This window comes from Vespula vulgaris, chromosome 6 (genome assembly GCF_905475345.1).
Source record: "Vespula vulgaris chromosome 6, iyVesVulg1.1, whole genome shotgun sequence".
In the NCBI taxonomy this organism is placed as follows: Eukaryota; Metazoa; Arthropoda; class Insecta; order Hymenoptera; family Vespidae; genus Vespula; species Vespula vulgaris.
The window spans coordinates 5,547,016-5,569,869 of NC_066591.1; the positions used below are offsets into that span (position 1 = coordinate 5,547,016).

General features: G+C 36.8%; 1 protein-coding gene across 6 annotated transcripts in view; it reads right to left on the reverse strand.

Moving 5' to 3' along the window:
- The window catches only part of LOC127064709 (uncharacterized), a 200,599-nt gene that overhangs the window by 37,702 nt on the left and 140,043 nt on the right, over positions 1-22,854 (reverse strand). For 2 of the 6 annotated variants that reach the window (XM_050996167.1, XM_050996166.1), the window contains 3 exons: positions 11,840-11,967; positions 7,065-8,132; positions 5,990-6,169 (listed from right to left, as the gene is read on the reverse strand). In XM_050996167.1, the coding sequence (XP_050852124.1) occupies positions 5,990-6,169; positions 7,065-8,132; positions 11,840-11,967 (1,376 nt within the window). Of the gene's footprint in view, positions 1-5,989; positions 6,170-7,064; positions 8,133-10,089; positions 10,109-11,839; positions 11,968-22,854 lie in introns of those variants that run through there. The other 4 variants (XR_007781776.1, XM_050996168.1, XM_050996171.1 and 1 more) reach the window with 4 other exon arrangements.

Here is a 22,854-nt window from a genome sequence, read left to right on the forward strand (position 1 = left end):
GCGTGGATTCGACGCAGTTTATTAAGACAAACGAGCAGCCATCATCCTTCCGGGCCTCTCGCACTCTTTCAACCGCCTTAATCGTCGAGAGAGCTAACGTTCGCTAGCTCCAAGCTGCCTGTGTCTGCCCATTCATTCGTCTTCCCTTAAACGCCTACAAAAATGTAATCCTCTTCCCATTCCCAAAAACGAATCAAAGAGGGTCGTAACGATGATCGCAGGCTGATTCATCTCGGAATAAGCTCAATATTTTATATTCGACTTTTATGAGACCGAGTATTGTCTTTCGCAATAGAAAAAGAAGAAGAAAACATAAAAGTAAAAGAAAAAGAAACAGAAGTTTACTTACTAACGTCTAGAAATAAAGTTAGGTGAGAGTAGAGTAGAGATTTATTTTTCCCTTCGTGTCATCCTGCATTTCGAGAGGCACTCAACGATGAAATTCAAAGTAGAATCGTCAAAAGGGCATTCCTAGAAGCTGCTACCGCGGTAAAATTAATCGTCGAGGGATGGTAGACTTTAAGGACTAAGGAGAAGGTGGATCGAGATTCTTCGTAGGATCGAGATCTCATTCTGTCTCTTTCTTTCTCTTGTCTATTCTGTCTCTTCTAGAAGTGATTTGAGAAGGGATTCGTTTTATGTTGGCTGAGGAAGAGAAGCTCTTCGACCCTTCTCCTCTGACGACGAGAAGACGATGGTCCTCTGTGGAAGAACCATAAGTTTCTCGATCCGAGTCAGGACGAGTCTATTTAGAGGGGATGATCGGAAGCATCCATTGGCTACATTGGTTTGGGTACGACCCTTTAAACGACTGTACTACTTTTGGCCGATCCCTCGTAGTAGTAACGGAAAGAGTAATAGAGAGGAGTAGAATGAGAGAAAGATAAAGAGAGAGACAGAAAGGGAGAAAGGGTGGGAGAGTGGGAAGGACTAACCACTTGGTAGAAAACTACAGGAATATCAATGGAGCAAAGTTAGTTTGGAGAAGAGAGAAAGGTTTCGACAAGGAGGGATTGAGTCAATGAATTGATACGACTATCGATTCTGTTGTTTCTCTTTCTTTCTCTCTCTCTCTCTCTCTCTCTCTCTCTTTCTTTTTCTTATTTCAATTTAGAATTTAAAGTTCTTACAATCGTGTTCTTTTGTACGTATCTTGTGATAATGTTAAACTTACAAGAAAAAATGTCGATGAGAAAATGATGAAAAGAATGGAACGTAGACTGATCGTTAGGTGCATCGTCGAACACGATAACTGTAGGTGAATCGATAGAGGAAAGGCAATTCTCTAACGAACTATATCGTCTTGAATCCCGAAGGACGTGCCGTAGATCAGGACTATCTCGACCAGGTAACCAAGGAATATCAATCCTGTAAGTTCGCTTTCAGACGTGCTACGTAAGATTCTTCGTGTTGCGCGGTAGAAACAGAGGCAATTCCGATTGGCGGTAATTGGAACTCGTGTCCGAGGGACTTCGGGAAAGAGAGAAGGAAGTAGAAAGGGCAAACGAGAGGGAGAGAGGGAAAGAGAGAGAGAGAAAAGAGAGAGATCGATTTTACTGTCCGAAATATACGTCGAACTCCTATACGAAGTGAGCCAGCTATCTGTTATAGCCAAATAAAATAGGTGTTTTTTTTTTTATATAAAAAGAAACAGAAAAGATAAAAGAAGAAAGATGGATCTAAGTAATTAGGAAAGGATTAAATACATAAAACAGATTAACACGTATATCGGTATATAGCAGTAAAAATATTATAATTTTTTTTTCATATATAATTTCAATTAATTTTTTTTTAAATAATAAATTTAAGTAAATGAATTTCGTTAATAACGGACGTTAAATTTGTTCATAGAATTTCTTATGAAATTGAATTAATTTTTTTTGGTATTAAAACGTATGATTCGTCCTATATAATAACAGCTATCAAACGGAAGCTTTTCGTGTGACGCAGGTGTACGATAGGAGCAGAAGCTATTATACGTCAAAATTCATAGGAATTTTCGAACGAAATCATCATTTTGAGTAGTCGCATACGCATAGTTTTCCGAATGCTCGCGTGCACATTCATGTGAAAGCGCCCATATATATATACATACACACACACATATATATATATGGGCTTACGAAAATAATTTGAATGGTGGAAAAGCGTCGATAAATGGACGGGTAACTTTCTAAAGCGTCAGGAAATGCGTACGAATAGGAGATCAAAAATAGTTCAAGTCGATATTCCCAACTGGAGTTTTGAATAGAAAAGTAAAATTAATTCGAATAGTTTGAATGAGAGCAATTAATTACTGTTAGCATTAAAAGGAAATAAAGCTTTCGGTTTAAATTAAACGACGCAGGATACCGTCTATCTCCATTTTTCGTTTCGTTTCTTTATTTCTACGTTTCTATATATGTCTCTAAGTAAAAATCCAGAAACTTTTATTATTTCATTGTACTGTAGATTCTTTTCTTTCGTTTCGATTAATATTACGATAAAACAGAATATAATGCAATATTAAAATTATCTCAGATACTAAATTAAATTGTGAAATGAGAAGTGTCTTTTCTTTCTTACCAAAATATTCGCCTTTAAATGTCCTCCTGAATTCCGTCTTTCGTCTTCGATCGTCCGTTCTAAACTGACTCATCCTGGATCTGTTTCTACTTGTACGCATATACAAAACTTTTTCTATTATTCCTTAGATACCCTTCAATGACAATAGAACACTCGTTTGTTTTGTTTTTGTTAGGTCTAAGAGTAATACAAAACTATACATCCCTCTATCTCTCTGCCTCTCTCTGTTTTCTCTCTCTCTCGCTTTCTTCTGTTTTCTTAACATTGAATGTAGTTTTTATTTCCTAGAATAAGATGACGAAAGATATGTAAATAAATATTGAGTCATACATCAAATGTTAATGTACACTGACTCATCCTCGATCTCCTTCAACATGTATGTATATACAGGATTTTTTTTGTTATTCTTTAGATATTCTTTAATGACAATAGAACATTCGTTTGTTTTGTTTCTTCTTGGACTAAGGGTAATATAAAATTACACATCCCTCTCTCTCTCTCTCTTCCTCTCTATTGTTTTCTTCTCTTTTCTTAACATCGAAATTAATTTCTATTTCCTCGAATAAGATAATCAAAGATATGGAAATAAATATTGTATGATACACCGAATATTTCTATGATTTGCGATCAATAAATTCCAGAAATTACAAAAAAATCGACCGATCTCCGTCTGTTTTCTCTCTTTAAAAAAAAAAAATATAAACTCTCAAGGACGGTACATACATGATGAACAAAAAAGGTCGGTATTTGTGGTTACTCTTAACTTACTAATATACTCGAAACCGACCTCGTGGTCGATCGATCGGTCTGCTAAACTAATTGAGAAAAAAGTAAACAACATATGAAGCGTATGTATATATGGAGAGAGAGAGAGAGAGAGAGAGAGAGAGAGAGAGAGAGAGAGAGAGAGAGAGAGAGAGAGAGAAAGAGAGAGAAAGAAAGAGAGAGAGAGAGAGAGAGAGAGAGAGAGAGAGAGAGTAATGCGTTGGAACCGCTGCTGTTCGAGTTTGCGGTTAGGTTTTACTTTACATATGTAGATAAATGTATATACATATATGTATGTATGTATATATACAAACGTATCTATATATATAAGTTTACGTTTCTATGCGTATGTATTTGAAATCGATAGGACACCGTACTTTTGATGTGGTGCGAATCTAAAGTACATTGCTAGGAATGAATGCACGAAATGTGTGATATACATCATATATATATATATATATATATATATATATATATATATATATATATGCATATAAGTGACGCGTGCATACGTATGATTTTCGAATATCGCGAGTTAGGCACGTGTGCTTGAATTATAATTACGGTGACCCGTTTGTTTAGTTTCCTCGATAGTAGCAACGATTTTATGCCGTGCTCGTTCTCGTGAGAACGTTATGAATAAAAAATAAAAAGGGTTGATACAAAAGAGAGAAAAAGAATGAGAGAGAGAGGGAGAGAGAGAGAGAAGAATTCAACGGAGCCACAGTTTTATTCTCACGCGTCAATTTATTCAGCAAAAGTATAGCAACGACACGTGTGTTTCACGGTTCGTTGCTTACGAAAAACTTGATGTTATAAAAATGTGAGAGAATAGTATTCCAAAATGAATATGTTGGAATTATTGGTACGTTTTTTTTTTTGATATTTATACATTATCGAAAATTATCAAGCGACAGTAAAAGAATTCTTCGAATTAACATAAAATTTAACCCCTTATTTCTTGACATTTTCCTTGATCAATAAAATAGAGTAGTTTAGATCAGAATTTGTTCTTTATGGTATTATATAAGAAATTGTAGAATTATGTTAAAGAAATAAAGAAGACTTTTTTCTTTCCACAAATTTTAGAAACGCGTGAATGAGTTCAACTTTAAGTGGAATTAAAAATATTTTTTGGTTGATAAGACTATGTATTATTTTCCAAGAAAATATTTTTCGTTTCGCACGTAAAACAGGAACGCGTATCGAAGTAACGATTTAGATTCATCGTTCTATGAAACGACCTTGGAACTTCAGCCGGCTGTTTCTCTCGAAATTGGATATATGAATGCGGAATTCGTGTGTGCCGGGAATTTCGCTCTTTCGCATTCGAATATATTCCATATGCGTGCTTATGTTCTGATTGTATGTGTGTGACTCGTTTGTAGATATATAAATTATATACAAGAAAAAAGGAGGGAGCGAAAGTAGAGCGAATATTTTTATTTACCTTTAGAGATTAAAATTATTTTAGTTTATTATATCGCAAAGTAAGAGATAAATGATATAGACGTATTAGCAAAGGTTTTTGCTAAAAATGAATATATCTTTACTTATATACCTAGCCATTTATCTAGATACATACACCTATCTATCTCGGATGAAAAATTAATTATAACGGTGAAGCGAACGAGGAGAATAAAGAATTTAGTCTATGCGGAGGACAGTATTTGGTAAAGAAAGGAAAGGAAAAGAATGAAAGAGAGCGGGAGAGAGAGAGAGAGAGAGAGGAAAGAGATAGATAAAGAATATAGGGAGAAAGAGAAGAGGAAAGCAGAGTAGGTTGGCGAGCAAGGATGCAAACTATAACGCATCAAAAATTGATTGCATCCGGATCGAGCCCGAAGTAATTATCCCTGGTTATCCTTTAATCCAGTGATTTACTCTCTCCTATCTCTTGTTTCACCTGGTAATAGATTCCGAAGTTAAAAAACGTGAGCAGACCACTTTAAACTCTCGTTCTTAAAGTAAATGTCACGGACGAGAACGCTTTCTCAAGCGGAAAGTTTTGAGTTTAAGAGCACCATTATAGTTGAGAAAGGAAGTATCTGCCCGCGAGACGATCGTCACCGTCAAAAACTGACGGTACTTTAAGCAAATTAGTTTCTGTAAAGTCTAAAAACTACAACAGCCGGATGTATGTAGATATCTATACCCATATATATGTATAGCTATTCCACAGCGTATCTCTTTGATAACGACTTTCGCATAGATTCGCACTGTCTCGATCCAAGCGCCTATCGAAATCTTAGACGAAAACTTGGCCGGCTCTCGTTGCGATGGCGGATTAAAGTTCGAAATCCGGCAACTCGAGAAATAATATGCGGACCTGCAGAGATATACCTTGGTGCGTGGGGGCTGGAAGCGAAGGCCCAGGAAATGAGATGGCTCACGGACTCTAAATTAAATTAAACTTTTACTACGATAAATCTTACTCGGCACGACTAGATAGTATCGTACGATATTATATAATAGGTATTATCGATTCTTTTTTCGAGGATTACCGAGTAAAAACATAATCGATATATTTATTAGAAAGTTCTCGATAATATCGTCGACAATAAGTCTTAATTGAATTGAAACATTAAGTCAATTAAAAAAAAACAGATCTAATACATTCTTTAATCGATTTAACAAAGAGAAACAAAAAAGTACTTACGATCGAACTCTTCCACAGTCTGATTCTTCTTCCGATGAGATCGTCGGTGATGATCGCCAGGCACAGGTATCTGCTTCATCGCTAGAAGATCTTGATGATCGGCATCAATCAATGGATTCTCCACTTGAGATTCGATTACCTCGAAGCTCGTCGAGTTGTCCGGATGGGAGATGACCTTCACTGTAAATGAACAAGTGTATCGGAGCACGGTGGATCGTCTTGTTCGTTTCACCGCGAAATCTCGGAACATTTTATTCTTTGGATGAAAAAAAAAATATTATCCCTTCTTGATTCTCTCTCTCTCTCTCTCTCTCTCTCTCTCTCTCGCAGGTTTCGCTTAATCAAAAGGGAATTTTTCTCCCTTCGTAGCGATCGTATCGCGATGAATTATTCAAGATTCATATAATAATATGTGCACGTCCTCGCTTATCGGTCGATTGAATAAAATTATCCTGTCTGAAATAAAGTTGGATAGATATACAAAAAATAAAAAGGGAAGCTCAAGTACAATAACGTAAGCATGTAACGGAAGATAATCGTCCTTTCCGTACTTTTTCGTTCTTTTAACTTGACTACTAAAGCACGATTAAACTTTACTTTCGTCCGAATGTCTCACGCGTGCCATATATAAATTCCGAGTTGGCCGTGCACCAATAACATAAATTCGTGCCGCGAATAGTCGAAGTGCCAGGAGAGGCGGGCCGTTCTTCTTTCGGCCGTGGTATCACCGTTGAATTCAACCGCGGATGAAATTTCACCTAGAGAACGTAAATAACGTCATTTAAAATGATCTTTACTCGACGTCTCTACGATCAACTCGTTTTTCTTTTTCGTTAAAGATCGAATACAGCAAGTGGCGACTCCGACGAAGAAGAAGAGAAAGTAAAAAAAGGAAATGTGAAATAAATATTGAATAAGAAGTAGTAGTAGTAGTAGTAGTAGTAGAAGAAGAAGAAGAAGAAGAAGAAGAAGAAGAGGAAGAAGAAGAAGAGAGGGCGATGATCCCTCGATGTTGCAGCAGCAAAACAGAGATCGTCAGCGATCTCTCTGTCGCGTGTGATGGGCGTGTACGAACCTTGATCGACGAAGCCTTCGAAAGCCTCGCGCAGATCGAAGAGCCGATCGACTGGCAGAGCGCCGATCCTGAACTCGATGTCATCGAGGTCGTCGTCGACGCGATCGAAGATCGCCCGATGCTCGTAGGTTGGCCTCGGTGCGAATTTCTTTGGTGGCGCGACTTGCGGGGTCTCGATTCGTTTAGTTTCGTCGACGGTAGGCGTCGGTCGCGGTGGTTGCGCGTTCGACGACGACAACGATGACGAGGACGAGGATGCTGACGAAGACGACGATGACGACGAGGAAGACGAAGACGACGAAGAAGACGACGGGGACGGTGCAGGTGCAGGGTGATGGTGGTAGTAGTGGTGCTGGTTGTGGTTGTGGTGGTGCTGTTGGTGCTGGTGATGATGGTGATGGTGCAGGTGCGCGTCATGCTCGCTTTGGTGGGGGTGCCTTGGCTGCAGGTGCACTGTGTTGGAGGCACGATCATGCTTGGAAAACGCGTCAGAAGAAGAAGAAGAAGAAGAAGAAGAAGAAGAAGAAGAAGACGAAGATGAAGAAGAAGAAGAAGAAGAAGAGGAAGAGGAGGAAGAAGGGTAAGAAGAATAGGAATGGACGTCGGATGAAGAGGAGCCATCGAAATCTTGAAAGATCCTATCCCCCCGGGCACCCTCCTGCCTCTGGTTGCCGAACCTCGAACCTGGAAGGTGGAACCGACCAGCCGAGTGTTCGTCGTCGGTCACGACGAAACGATCCTCGTTGTGAGGATCAGCCTTGTTTAAATCGTTTTTCTGTGGATCGTTCGCGTCGACGACGAACACACTTGGCTTGGCTGGCTTTTCCGGTGCCTCCTGATGGCGACCGGGCTGATGACGATGGCCGTGCTGACGGCGATGTCCCTGTTCCTGGTCTGGTATTTCGTAGTCGTGGTACGAGGTGCGCGCGGTCCCGGGGAACAGAAAATAGGGATACATACTGGTCGGCGGTAACCAGATCTCCTGGTAGCTCTCCTGCTGCGGGTCGAATGGATAGAGGGCCGAGTCCGTACCCGATAGGTCTACCGAGGCGGAGGAGGGCAGATACTCTGTAACACAAAAGCAGAGACGCGGACGAGAACGGGGTGAGTGGGTGCGTGATCGCATCGGTAAACGTGCACGGACGGGTTTGCGTCGTGATGTGTTATATATAGGTATGCGAGTAGTGTGTTGCTTCTGTTGGTCGTGACAGTGGTGGTAGTAGTGATAGTGGTAGTGATAGATACTGCCTGATTCGTATTGCTCTCGGGATTACCGCTCCAAGGATTCTCGGCCTCTAACGTTAACAGGAATGACGTTGTTTACGATTGCAAAAATCGATTGTAGAGAGCACGTTTGAAAATCGATCGAATTCTATTGCAAATTATTTTTTATTCTTTCTCGTTCGAAAAGTTAAGTGGAACATTTAATAGGACGGCGAAAGGAAATCATTTTGAAAGTCTACATGCCTTTTTTTTTAATATTCGATATATCGATCGATCATAGTATGTATAAGAAAGGAAAATGAGTAGTCTTAAAGGATAAGATATGAAAGGTCGAGTCGAGTATAGAGAGTAGATAGTTGAAATAGACGTTCATCTATTTAACAGGCACGTTACAGAGAGAAATAAGAGAACGGACATGCAGGCTCAAAATACGTACGAGATACGCTTTGCTGCATCCATAGGAAATTTTTCTTTTTTTTTTTTTTTACGTTCATCACTCTTTCTCATGCAAAGGTACATCATGCGGTGCACATTCTACGTGTACTCCGCCTCAGAAACTTCGTTTGCGTTTTCGAAATCATATTCTCGCCGGAAATCTATGGCAATCACTTGGATTTGCATCTGTTACATAAAATAATAAAAATAATATATAGAGTTCATTTTTATCGAAAAATAATGATTTTTTTTTACGAAAATATTTGAAGTGAATAAATATTACGATAAAACATTTAATAATTATATATGTACAATTTAATAAGTATATTTCATATGTATAGTTCAATACGGATGTACCTTCGAAATTAATTTGTAGAAGATTAAAAACCGACCCGAGCTTATAAATCAATGCGGCTTTGAGAATAAATGAAACAATTTGTAAATGTAAATATGAACGCGTAAAAGCCAATTTCCATTTTATTCTCATTCGTCGAAATGCAATGAAAATTTTGTTGTAAAAATGGCATTTGTTCTTTCTTTATTTTCATTATATTATCATTGAATTCAGTACGAACGATTTCGAAGTTCAAACGCTTCGGAGAGAAAGCAAGTACATATGTATATAGGAAGTGCTGGTGCACGTGCAGACCAGGGTTTTCAGGATCGATCCACGTTCCGTTTGGTTCCTTGCATCGAATCGGATATCCTCGATCTTTTATTATTGGTTGATTTTCTAGAACGTCACTGAACGACAAAGATTCGCGGCGCTATTTTTATTTCCATTTTTTTTCAAACACCTGCTCGCGTTTCGCTTTTGGCATTGCATTTAAATCAACGTTTTTCAACCTATGGGCCATATTCCAAATACTAGGGCGCTAAATGATAACTGCTATTTTATACCAAAGTAAAGAAAGTGATTAACTTGTAAGAGATTTCTAGAGAGTACTCGTAGAATATTCTTGCAAGTCGATTTTTTAAAATAATATATAATGATCCCAATCTAAAAGGTTTTTAAAAATTGTGTATTATAAACGTTTGGGCCGCGGTATCATTATAAAGAAATAGTATAGATTGTATAAAGAAGTGTAAAGATTGAAAAACGCAGATTTAAATGATTTAATCACGTACCTTTTGTTTTTTTTTAACGCTTTAAGAATTTTATCCGTATTTGTCCGATTGTATTAAAATGAAATAATAATACCGATTCTTACTGCATCATAAAATACTCATCGATATATCGTATCGCGATACGTATTAGTAATGTTAATCTTGTGTTCTATTATATCAAAGTTCCCTATTTTTTTTTCTATTTAACGACGCTCGAAATATTAATTTTTAATTGAAAGCTCTCCCGTAATTTACTTACCTTTTACTTTCCTCGTTTACTTAAGAATTTGAGATACTTTAAGAATGATATTGAAAGAAAAAAAGAAATAAAAGGAAGATAATAATCATTAAGTTCAAATTAGGTAATTTAACTATCTATAACCACAATATATACCTATACAACAACAGGCTATTTTTGCAGTTTGAGATCATCGAATAATCAAGTTTCATATAAAAATAATAATAAAAAAGTATACGGAGAGACGAATGATCCTATTTTTTTTCTTCAATAATCTCGTTACTTCGTAATCATTGAAAACTTTGTAAATGTGATCTCGCTAAAATATGCAACACTTATATTGCGACGTTTAAGCTGCTTTGCCGCTGCCTTTCCACCGGCACAGTGCGAAGTCGTTCCGCAGACGCGCACACAGATAATAAACATTTGCACATAGGTCACACATGCCCTTGTGTGTGATATTTGCAACTTACTTACTTACGTTTTCTTTTCTCCTTTTTCTCTCTTTGCTTTTCGCGCGTAACCGTACGCTCGTGTTTTGACAATGCCAATAAAATTATTGCGAGGCAGAAATATATGAAACGTCGTCGATCCTGGATAAGCAAACATGTCAAACCAATGTGTTATTTTTTTACAAATGTACATAGAATATTGAAATTTTTAATGCACGTGGAATTATTAAATAACATTTAAAATTATAATTAAAATTTTTTTAATAAATCGAAAAGCAGTTTTAAAGATTACTGAAAATGTAAAAATATCCGAGTAAAGAATTTTTTAATGAAATTAGAATTCAATCGTCTACGCGATGAAAACCCGATTTACGTTTTAATAGCGTAAGTTTTCGATTAATTAGGGAAAAAGGAGCTTATCCAAAGGACGCTATAACGACGTCTCACGAGCTCTAAATACAGCAGTATCATTAAAAGTAATTGCTTTGCTCCTACTTTTTCTCTCTTTGTCTTTTTCCTATGCGTCTTCAATTAGCAAAAAATCATAGACTAAATGTTATTATTCTCGATTAAACGAATTTTATAAATGCATTCTGCTTTTTAATCCAAGATCGACAAGGCGTTTCGATCCGACGCACACATCGATCAAATTAAAGAAAAGAAAAAGAAAAAGAGAGAGAAAAAAAAGTAGAAATTTTTTACATGATACAAATACATAGAGACACAAGATGTAATCTCGTAAAACAACGTGACGAAAGAAAAACTCGTCATCCAAGTTACTTCACAACACCAACAGTCGACTTTCACAAGGTGCTATTATAATCATTTTTATACTCGTCCATTCATCGAGCAACGATGTTCACTCGATTCAACGTACAAGAAAATAAACTGGATTGAAAACGATGTAAATACCGTAAATAAAAGATCGTTATCATTGCGTCGAACAACGATAATATATTTTTAATGTCAGTAGTTTATAATGCAATATTTAACGAGCAGTATTTTAATAATAATTTTAACGATCCTTTATTTATCAGTATAATATACGCAAGAACACAGATTCATCAACGTAAGAGTATCTTGTAGCAATATGGTTAAAAATAAATCCGATTCTATTCATTAATAATATCATCTATTAATAATATTTTTTATATATGTATATATTGAATGCAAATGGAAATACTCGTACGTTCAAGCAATGACGAACAAATGCAGAGGACTGTTCGACCTACCGATCGAATCTGCTACGTCTCATCTCAACTCTCCCCCATTCTCAGTCACTCTCACAGTCTGGCACACTCGCTTTCTCTTATACTCACCGACGCAAGGATTATGATTGACCAATGAGAAGATCCTGTCGCATCGTTTCTTTATGTGATTGTTCGGACATATACAACCAAACACCGGTGACAATCGAAGTTGCGTCCAAGAATCATGACAAGCGTCTCTGTAACAAAAAAATTCGCAGACTCGCTATCAGAATTATACTTCCAAAGCGTTTATAATATTTTCATTATAAAGAAAGGGAGTTAAAGAGAGATAAAGTACATTACATCGAGTTTAATATTTTAAATTTCTCTTTGTCTCAAATTCAAAATGAATCATAGATCTCAAACGTTTGATACGTACTAATATTGACACGAAATAATGTCGCCCTTCTCTTCGTGTTTCATTTTCTTCGCAAAAAAGAAAATTAAAAAAAGATGTTCAAAAGAAGAAAGAAGAAGAGAAAAGGTGAGTCGGAAAATTCGACGTCAAGATCCTCGTGTTTCAAAATTATTTGGGTTAATGGTACATACGTGCTTCGCGTTGGTCAAATTAAAGATTAAAGAGGATAAAACGAACATCGTCACCAAGGAAGGAATAGGAATCACCAAGGAGATCTGTCAGAAAGATGTATGCAGATGAATGGAAATATAAAAGGAGAGAAATAAGCAAAATAAAATGGACAGAAAAGAATTGCAAAATGACGGAAAAAAATAAAAGTAAAAAATACACCAAGGATTTTACCTCGGAAAAGAAATTCGTCAGGATATACCTAAATGAGATTTTATACGTGTCATCTTCTTATTTTGCTTCTTATCCATTTCAAAAAATACAGAACGAAAATTAATGTGTAGAACTTATCGATCAGAAGGAATAAGAACGAATAACGTACGCGAACATCGAAGAGAATCTTTCTTTCCGTGCAATTCTATAATAAATCGAAGCAATGAATCTTTCTACCCATCCCTCTTCTTTCCTTTTTCTCTTTCTTTTTCTTTTCTCTCTTCTCTAGACAAGTATGCGCATTTATAGCATCTGAGGATAGATTTATTTATGAAAACAGCAGAAACTATCTCGTACATCGAGTTGAGATATCAAAGGAAGTTCAGGACCACTGTACTGTAACTCATTGAATTTACTGCGATGAGATTCGATTTTGAAAGTACTGCTTTGATTTCCCAAGTAGAGGAAGGAGATAGAGATAGAAATAGAGATAAAGATAGATAGATAAAAAGAAAGAGAGAGAGAGAGAGAGAGAGAGAGAGAGAGAAAGACTAAGAAAGTAAAGAAATTTCAAGGTTTAAAATTTCTCGTGTATCCAATATCGTACGTCAATCAAACGTAGCAAAAAAAAATTAGTAGTACAATAAATAAGATTTGTAAAAATTCTACTATTCGCAAAACAAAGAAGAACGTTTTTTTTCATTTTATAAATTAAATGAACGTTTTCCATATCGATCGGCTACTGATAAGGACTACTGACTACTGATAACGTTCAACCATAGAGACGATTTTCCACGAATGTCATTCTCAGGTATTTGGGACAACGCTTTCCGGTGTTCTCAGAACGATCTCTATGTGACTTCGTTGTGTGTAAACCGTGAACTGAACTTGCAACAGTATGTAAGCTTCCACCAATCTTGCCCGCACAAGTTTCAAGGCGATCATTTTAAAGCAACGTTGTACTACTGCCAATAGAAGGGGAATTTACGGCACGACGAACTCTGACCACCGTTTAACTCGTTTCTGTTGTTGGAGACTATAGACCACAATATCCTTGCCAATATATATAAATGTTAAAAGCCCGATAACAATAATTTGCAATTTATCTACATACTGAGATACATATATTTTTAACATTCCACATATATTCTTGATCTAATTTAAAAATTTTTGATTATATTAAAGTAATACCGATGGCAAATTTCTTTTTAAATTTTCAGATTTTCTCAGAGAGATATATAACTTTCAGTAACATTTAAATTTCACTCGTACGAGCGTGACTTTCTTTTCAGGTAGGAATGAACTTTAGTAATACCTTCAGGCTATAGACTGAGTTGCGTGCATACAAGTTTCTTCTTACCTTTTTACTTTTCTCTTTGCTTCTTTTTACTTTTTTTTATTTCTTTATTCAATTTAGTATACGAACTCATGTAATGCATGATCATCCAATCGATCTATTTGACTGTCGGTAAAATGAACTATGACAAAAGAAACAAATACGACAGGTCATCGCATAAATAGCGGATTAAGACAATAAAATGAAAAACAAAGTCGAGAACGAGGATATCAGAAAAGAAAAAGAGAACAAATAAAAAATGGAAAAATGAAACTTTGAACTTGCATTCCCCACCGTCTTTTCTACTCGATTACAGATTCGCTGATTGTGAGACTAACGAGCAACGCGAAAGCGAGATATCCGCGAAAAAGTCGGACGAAGTCGAGAAATAGTCGAGATTAACTAATTGCACTGGCGCGCTCGGAAAACTGTATTTTCGTTTTGAAAACGAGCCACGCGAAAAAACTGTAAAGGAGACGAACAGAGAGAAAGAGAGAGAGAGAGAGAGAGAGAGAGAGAGAGAGAGAGAGAGAGAGAGAGAGGGAAAGAAAAAGAAAAGAAATATAGTCGAAAAGAAAGGGGGAGAAAGTCGAAGGTGAGAAAAAAAAGTAAAATAGAAACTTCCAGGCTCGTCGAGGAAGGAAAAGTAAGTGAGACTTATACTATTTGTATAATACAAAATATACAAACATGAATGCATATATATGTAAATATCCGAATGATTAAAGTATGTGTGCCTATGTGCGTATGTGGGTATATATGTGTAAATGGATACGCCTGAAGAATCCGAGATATCTACGTGCCGGTCGAGTGGCCTTGCACCATCCCAGGAGTGATAAGTATATCTACGTATATACTTTCCACATATATATATCACACGCACGCGAACGCTCACGGATCTCTTAGACGGATGTTGCATTCGCTTCTACAAGATTTTACGGACCTTTTGAGAGCGATGGATGGTCTTCATATTTTATTTCATAGTTGTTCACTGGAATTTTTCACTTTCTGACTGTCTTTCAATATCGAATGAGCTTTTAGAACTTTCGAAAGAATCGAGTATCAAAATTTAAAAAATATAGTTATTGTTTTACGAAAAAAGAAAAAAATTGACGAAATTCACATTTGTGAGAGAGAATTTATTATTAAATCTAATCGATGTTTTCTCTTCGCAGATTTTACTCGCATAGATCGGAAAAGTATTTGACGAATGTATCTTTCGCGAACATGGACAAAAGTTATGCATAGCTCGCGTGAAAACGCTTTTGAATAATGCATGCGTCTATGAAGCGGCACGAAAATGATTAATGACACTGACCCGCTCTCCTCTGGCCTCCTAAAACTTCGAAATACCCTTTCGACCGTGCGACACCCTCGACTTTAGCAGGTAGATGCTGCTACAGCTTATGAAATTATAACGGAACTTCTTCGAATCTCTTTCTCGAACTTGTACGGAAATGATCTGAATTGTATATGACTTCTAACGAGTTTTGATTTCCGAAAAAATGAAGAATTTCTAATACGATTATTTCTGTTTCGGAAATAAAATGCTCGCTCCAAAGATATTACGTAACAAATTGATATTCAATTAATTTCAAAGAAAACAAATTAAAACGTTTCGTTTGGATAACAGATATAAGCTTTCGATTTTATTGATATACAATCAGGCTGACTAAATCGATTAATAAAATGTTAATATAATTTTTCGATAAGAAAAGATTAATCGAGGATAATTATTAACGTCGGCTAGATCTATGCTACTTTTGAGAATGAAAACAATCCCGTAGACATTGAAATATGGCTCTACGGAGAGTTCGATGAAACGACGGCTCGTTTTCAGCAGGTACAACCGAAGTAAGTAGTTTCCGTTTCAGGAAACGAGAGCCACGTTCGTACTCGTTTATTCGTACGTGCTGCAACTACAAGAAAATGGATAAAGTATACTCTCGTAGACGCGTGCTTGCTCGCTACCCTTTAATACAAACCTTAATATCTCACTTACGATGACAATAATAACGTATGGCCTACCTAACGTTTAAGTTTATTACACACTGCGAAAAGCAATCTAACATGTAATCGATCCTACAAACAGAATACCCTTGTTTATCGTGATTAATGAACGAAAGTATTTCTCGTCGATTCTCATCATGAATGAAAGTACTTATACACAAATATCAACAATGAAATTAATTGGCCTTAATCGTTTCTATCGTTCACCTTTTTTCTTTATTATTAATTATTTAACAACTTTGTTATCACGCGAAAAGACAGGCGAACGTGTCTTATTGTCCTTTTAATCTTCTCTTTTCCTTTTTTATTTTTATTTTCTTTCAAATTTTAATCAACGAGAGGTCTGAATCGATAACGAACGACGTAATAGACGTAATGGAACTGCAAATATTTTTCCTCCTCCTTCTCCTTTTTTTCTCTTTTTGGAGAAGGAAAAATAATCCGCCGGCGTAGAAATAATGACCGGATAAAAACGACAAGGAGAGGCTCGACAGGGTTGTTTCGTCGTAAATACGTGTCTTTCCCGTGGAAACGAACGAACGAATGAACGAACGAGCACCGTTCGTGGCACCGTCGGAGCTTAGGTTGCTTTGCTCGGGGCAAGGAGAGTACGTTCCTTTTCTCTACGAATTTATTCTCTACGATTTACGAACAAAAAAAAAGAAGAGAAAAAGAAAGAGTGAGGGTGTCTCCACTTGATTACGATCATGCTACCGTATCATAGCGTAGTTCAGCTCGGGGCAAGTCCACCCACTATCTTTTTGAGCTTAACGTCGCTACGAACTAATTGAGAGTTCCGCAAATGTTACCTACCGGAAGTAGTTGTCACGTGCTTGTAGTTCATTCGAGCCCCTTGCTATCCGGTATCCGGTCGTAATTTGTTGCGAGTAGCGTGAAAGCTGAGACACGACGACCACTACGAGAGTGAGGAGGGAAAACAAGCAAGAGCAGAAGAAGGAGAACGAGGAAGAGGAGAGAAGTAGGAGGTCGACGATGAAGCGGGAACAACTCGAGGGTTAAAAGAAAGAGAGAGAAAGAGAGAAAGAAAGTACACTCACGCGTAGAGAATACGTGCCTGTAAAAGAAAGTACAAGACTCGAAGGGACGTGTTTACATTTTCTTTCTCTCTCTTTCTCTGCTAGTCTCCTCTACTGTCCTATGTCTGTGTGCTGGTAACGAAGACCATAACTTTGAGAATGGCAAGTCAGAAAGAAAGCAAAACAGAGCTTAACAAGGCGAACACGTGCACGCGTATCCATGATGCCAGTGGTAGGTATATTCGCATACGAGACAGTCCCATTAGTGAAGGGGAAACGAGAAACGTAGATTTGCTACGTGGAACTTGAAGATCGTGGCTATAGCTCCGAGGCTTTTACGCCAACGTTACACCGTTATTATGATCGTTTGGATTAATTAAAGAATTTGATGACCTTTTTCTTGCTTCTTCCATCGAATATTTTATAGTTCATTTACCTTTTTCTTCTGCTATTTCTATCGCACATAAAAAAAGGGAATAATCTTTGATTCATTCTTACTATTCTATCACAATAAAACATTAAAGATGGGAGTCTGAATTATATTACCTGATTACAATGTTCACATATATATTTATACTGTTAAATAACGTAACTGCTGTATGATAAGGAAACTATACGTGAGAAATATTTTTTAAGTGTATATTTTAATCTAAAGAAGAAACGATTATCGAACGGTTTATTCGAAGCTCTACTATGCAAGGTGAAGGTTCGAGAGAAACAAAGAAAAATATAGGGAAGGTACGCGTACGTAGCATAGATCCGTTAGTAAGTACCTATAGGTATAGGGCCATCTATAAATATATAATACACGTGGCTCATATGGTGCCGGGTGCTAAAGTGGGAACGGTCGAGTCACCTTATGAATTTTAATGAGAGTGTATCGTCACGTGATAGGTATAAGGGTTGTCTAGTGTCTGCCAGCCTTGTAGAGACCTTCGTAAAGGGGTGTGTGCTTGCGCGCGCAAGCGCTGGCAAGGTTGTACAGGGCTGCCGTCAAACGACTCTTGACCGACCATCGTCTCGCCCTTCTTTCCTTTCCTGAGAATGTTACTACGTGTTTCTATACATGAATCGAATTGTGTGATATGCCTGTTTAGAACTTTTTTCATAAGGTATAACGAGGGGTATATTATTTTAATGAAAAACTTGATTTCTAAGAAAAGATCAAAGGATTTCAATTCTATGTCATAATATATTATATCGTACAATGATATATCATAAGTGTACAAACATATGAAAAATACTTAAAAGTTAAAAGCCGAAAATCAATTTTTGTGGAAGCTTTCAAATTCGCCGAGTAAAGATAGATATCGCGAGCTTTACAATAACGATCGATTTTATTATTGACGATGAATCTCGCTAACGTAGATGGAGACGCAACTACAATTTCGGTTAAAACCATCCGAAAATCCTATTACAAGGACCGGTCTCTGTAATTACGCGGAGAAACGCGTGCGTAAGCCGCACACGCTGGAGAAATCGCGAAACGCTGAAACAGAGCCGAGCTCAACATTTTGCGTTATTTATTTCACTGCGATGTACGCTTTCTCCTCTCTTCCTTCTTTCTCCTATACCTTCCTTCTCATTTTTTTCTTTTTTCTCCCTGTTTAGATTACACTGAGAGATTCGCTATGCTTGTAATATTATTTCGTAACTAACGATACGGCGCTAGCCAACAGCCGCGATATTATTTTCTCGCTAACACTCTTTTCCATTTGAACATTTTAACTGTACTTCGACTAAAAACCTGCATTAATCCATGCACATTTGTAAGCTAATTTAATTTTACAATATCCCAAACTGTATAAATATTTTTTTTATTTTTTATTATACTTATTGCATTTTATTTATTTCGTTTACCCGCTTTTTATACATTTTGCATTTTTATGTTAATGGAAAAATTTACTGCTGGTAAAAAGCATATGAGTATATGCTTTTCATTTGACTTCTTTGTATTATTTCGTTTCATTTGTAAATCATTATAACTTTCCGAAATATATTTTATGAAACGGATATTTTCCGTTAATCCGTATGTTTATAAGCCGTTAAAAACTTTTATAGAATACGAATATGACATACCCTTGATTACCGTTATTACGATTAACATGAAATTGTCCTGTGGTCTAATTATTACAATCTTGAATCGTATTATGCGTAACACATCATTAATTTAGCTGGAACTTGGCTTACCTCGGATTCTACTCGAGTAGTCGCGCATACTCTCGCTGTTTCGATTAACGAAGGAGACTAATGAACAGTACTACATTTGCAAGAGAGAATCGAACATACTCTGCTCCATCGGAAACAGTTATGCTGGTCGTGAGATATAAATTAACATTGTATAACGTAATTAACAATTTAACATGTTTATTGAAATATAAGAAAGAAAAGAAAAGAAATTTTCATTCTTCGTACCTAAAAGAGAAGGAGAAGGAAGATAAAAGTAAAAGAAAAAGAAAAAGTACAAATTTGATCGATGCGTCTCTAGCTCGGACATGTTTTCTCTTCGTTAAAGATAACAAACGATCGAGAGTATATGACACGGTAATGATAGTGGGTATAAATACATCTGTCCTCACTTGCATATTGTATGAAGTTTGCTAGGAGTTTATCGTACCGAATGAACACACCAGCCGCCTGTTTTGGTCTCGTGGTTTTCACAGTGCACTCGTGTAATTCCCCACTTGGACCGTAAGCGAGACAAAGCAACGAGGATTCCAACAAGCTCAAATTAAGCTACCTTCTCATTTTCGAACTATGATGAATGTATATAATTATCAAGAAAGCATTAGTTCCAAATCGAATTGCGATTCAAATTGAATTTGGGTGAGGCGTACTGGCAGTAAGGGCTTGAGAGATGGGCAGCGGAGTATGTGTGTTTAAAATACACATGTGTTTTCTGCGCGTACATGATATATTTTATTAAATATATAAATTGTTTTATTATATGTATACAATTTATACGAATAGACAAACTTTTCGATATAAGGAAACGAACGATGTGCAGAATAATACATAAATATCATAACACAGGCATTACGTATGACAATACTACAAATAATACCTCAAGATCTTTCCTATTCTCTTTACTTAATAATGATGTTAAGAGGAGCTTGATTCGAGTTTCGATTAGAACACTTATACTGCATATATCGTTTCTAATTAAACCGTACTTCCATCTTCCGAGCAACTTTCGACTCGTTAGAGATCGCTAATAGGATAGATCCAACTATATTCCAAACCTTAGATATCGAGTTAACCGTGTAAGAACGGTCTCGTATCTTTGCGATTCAGATAACTCTGCCGTTATTACTTTTAGCTCCGTTTTAACACGTTGAATGCCGCAGGGATCATTAGTGACCGACACTCCATTTTGTAGACTTTATTTTAAAAGTTTCTAAAATATCTTTTGTGACATTTAGAAGATTAAAAGTATAAGGATAAAGTCAAATTTAAAAAACAAATTCTCTTATAGATATTTTTGAGAAAAGAAAAAATTATGAACGATATTAGATGAATAAATTCGATTAGTGAAAGATCATTAATCGATAGTCCACGTATCAAAACGAGTAAAAGATAAAAAAAAGAAGATAGGAAGACGAGCTGAGTTTAGGAAAGAAAAAGAGAAAACAAGACAAAATATAAAACTCGAGGGAGCAAACGCGAGAGCTTGGAAAATGGCGAACTAACGCGAGGTCACGATCCGGAAACGTGGGGCAGACGTGGGACGCGATTCCATAGAGAAGCACGCTCGAAATAATGTTTACAAGAGAATTTCTATGCGGATATCTGCAAGAGTAAGGCGGATACGAGGCAATGCTCGTAACAGGCCATCAAAGCCAGAAGCGAATCGCGTAACCGGTCGGTCGTTAAAGACCAAACTTTCGGAGTCTGGAATACAATTCGTAGAGAGGAAGGAAAGCAAAGCTTGTCCGTACGAATCGACCGACGCGTGATCGTACACCGCGAATAATTCATTGTAGATATTTCAATTCTATTTCGAAACTGTTAACTTTGATAAACGTTTTTCGAGTATCTAATAAACAATATGTTTTAAGTAACTTTTGTTTTTGTAAAGAAAAAATTGACTTAATGTTATCTAAAAACAAAACATATTTGTAAGTAAGAAGAACGAATATTTTGAATTATTTACCTTCTATCAGTTTCTTCAGCAATAAAGACTGCCTCTTTTCTGCTATATCTTTTTTGCATTGATACTTCAATTCGAATATTCGATCTGAGGATATTAAGTCGAATGAAACTTCGATCTTCGTTTCATAGGATACGTATCAGGTTGGGTTTTAAATTCTTTCAAAATCGAATTGCAATGCTTATAACATACAAAAGTTATTTCATCTTGAAGCTTTTAAAGCGTTCTCAGTTTCTCATCCTCGTTTATCTAGATACTTAGGTTGGATAAACGAGAGTTTGAGAATAAGATCGTTGATGGTAAGAAGCAAAGTAAAAGGTGGAATAATCGTGGTTGGAAATGAAAGTAGGATACTCTCGTCGGGGTGAGAAAAGGCTCGAGACGTTCGTTTAGTTCGTTTACTCGAAACTCGAGACTCGAATTACAGTTGGCTTATAGAAATTTCCATTTCTTCGAATCTCTCCCGAGAATTAATCTCGATCGAATGAAATAAAATCAAAGCTTCACGAAGTACCTTAGTACGAAAGAAAATTGTGCATCAAGAAAGGCCGATCGATACGTAACGTTTTCGTTTTTCTCCAATTTTCACGAATCGTAAAAAGGAAAGAAGTTGGTAAAATCGACAAATCGAAGGCAACGGTTGAATCGATATAAAAGATGAAGGAGAAAAAGGAGGTGAGGATGGAGGAGGAGGAGGAGGAGGAGGAGTAGTAGAATCGTCATCTACGAGTAGAGACACGTAGAAATGTACAGCATGAGGGAGGAGAAGGAGGAAAGGAACATATATAGATACTCGCTCACATACGTGCACTATCGGGATTCTGCAGTGCAGCTGTTCGTAATATGGGATACGGAGGTTTCGCGCATATGCGTCGGTGTGTGCGCGCGCGCGCAACCTCGTGCGATCGACTATCTTTCTCCCTTCCATGTCGGACTCAGCGCGTGCATGTGAACTACGGTAGTAACGTGGGAAACGCAGATAACTCAGACTGACTGGTAATGCGAGCTTATGCCTCTATGGTTCAGGGTATGAGTAAGGGATAGAAAGGGCGGGGAGGGGAGGGCAGGGAAGGACCAAAGATGGCTCAATAGTTACTGACGGCCTCTCTCGAGCAACAACGCTCACCCTTTCCATAATATTCGCCCGCATATTCTCTCCCTTAGGGATGTCCCTTTACCCTCTATCGAAACTCCTGCGAGTTCATCTAATCGTTTGACGAATGATATTTTTCTATTTAATGCTCTTAATCCTTTGGGGGCTTTCGTTATGAAATGATAAATTAAATGTCAAATATATGTATTATATGATGTTAATAAACGTATTATTAATGACCAATTGTTGTAAATCATTTACCATGATAAGCTGAGAACTTAAGCTTATTTTATGAAATTTGAGACAAATTCGTAGAGACTATTCATTAGGACAAATGCAAAATGTTCTCATTCGATCCGTTCTGAATTTGACGTTTCTACGATTTTTACTTTCTATATTTTCTTTTTAGGAGCTCTCGCTCATCGTATAACATATTCATTCATTGTACGTGTATAGTTTCCTACATTCATAAGTTCGGAATCGTGACTTTCGATACACGTTGAAAGAAATAAGAGCCATCATCTAGTTTCAAGTGTCTTACAAGTATCGAATGATAAAAAACGTTCGAAGAAAGATTTGAATTTGACGAGGTATGTCGGTGTACAAGCATACCAAGCTCTCGTAAGACTTTGTAGGAGTATTTTATAGGATGTGTACGTGACTTTTCCGACGTTAGAAAAGAAATCTCTCGGCGAACTAAAAATTTTCTTTTAAATCAT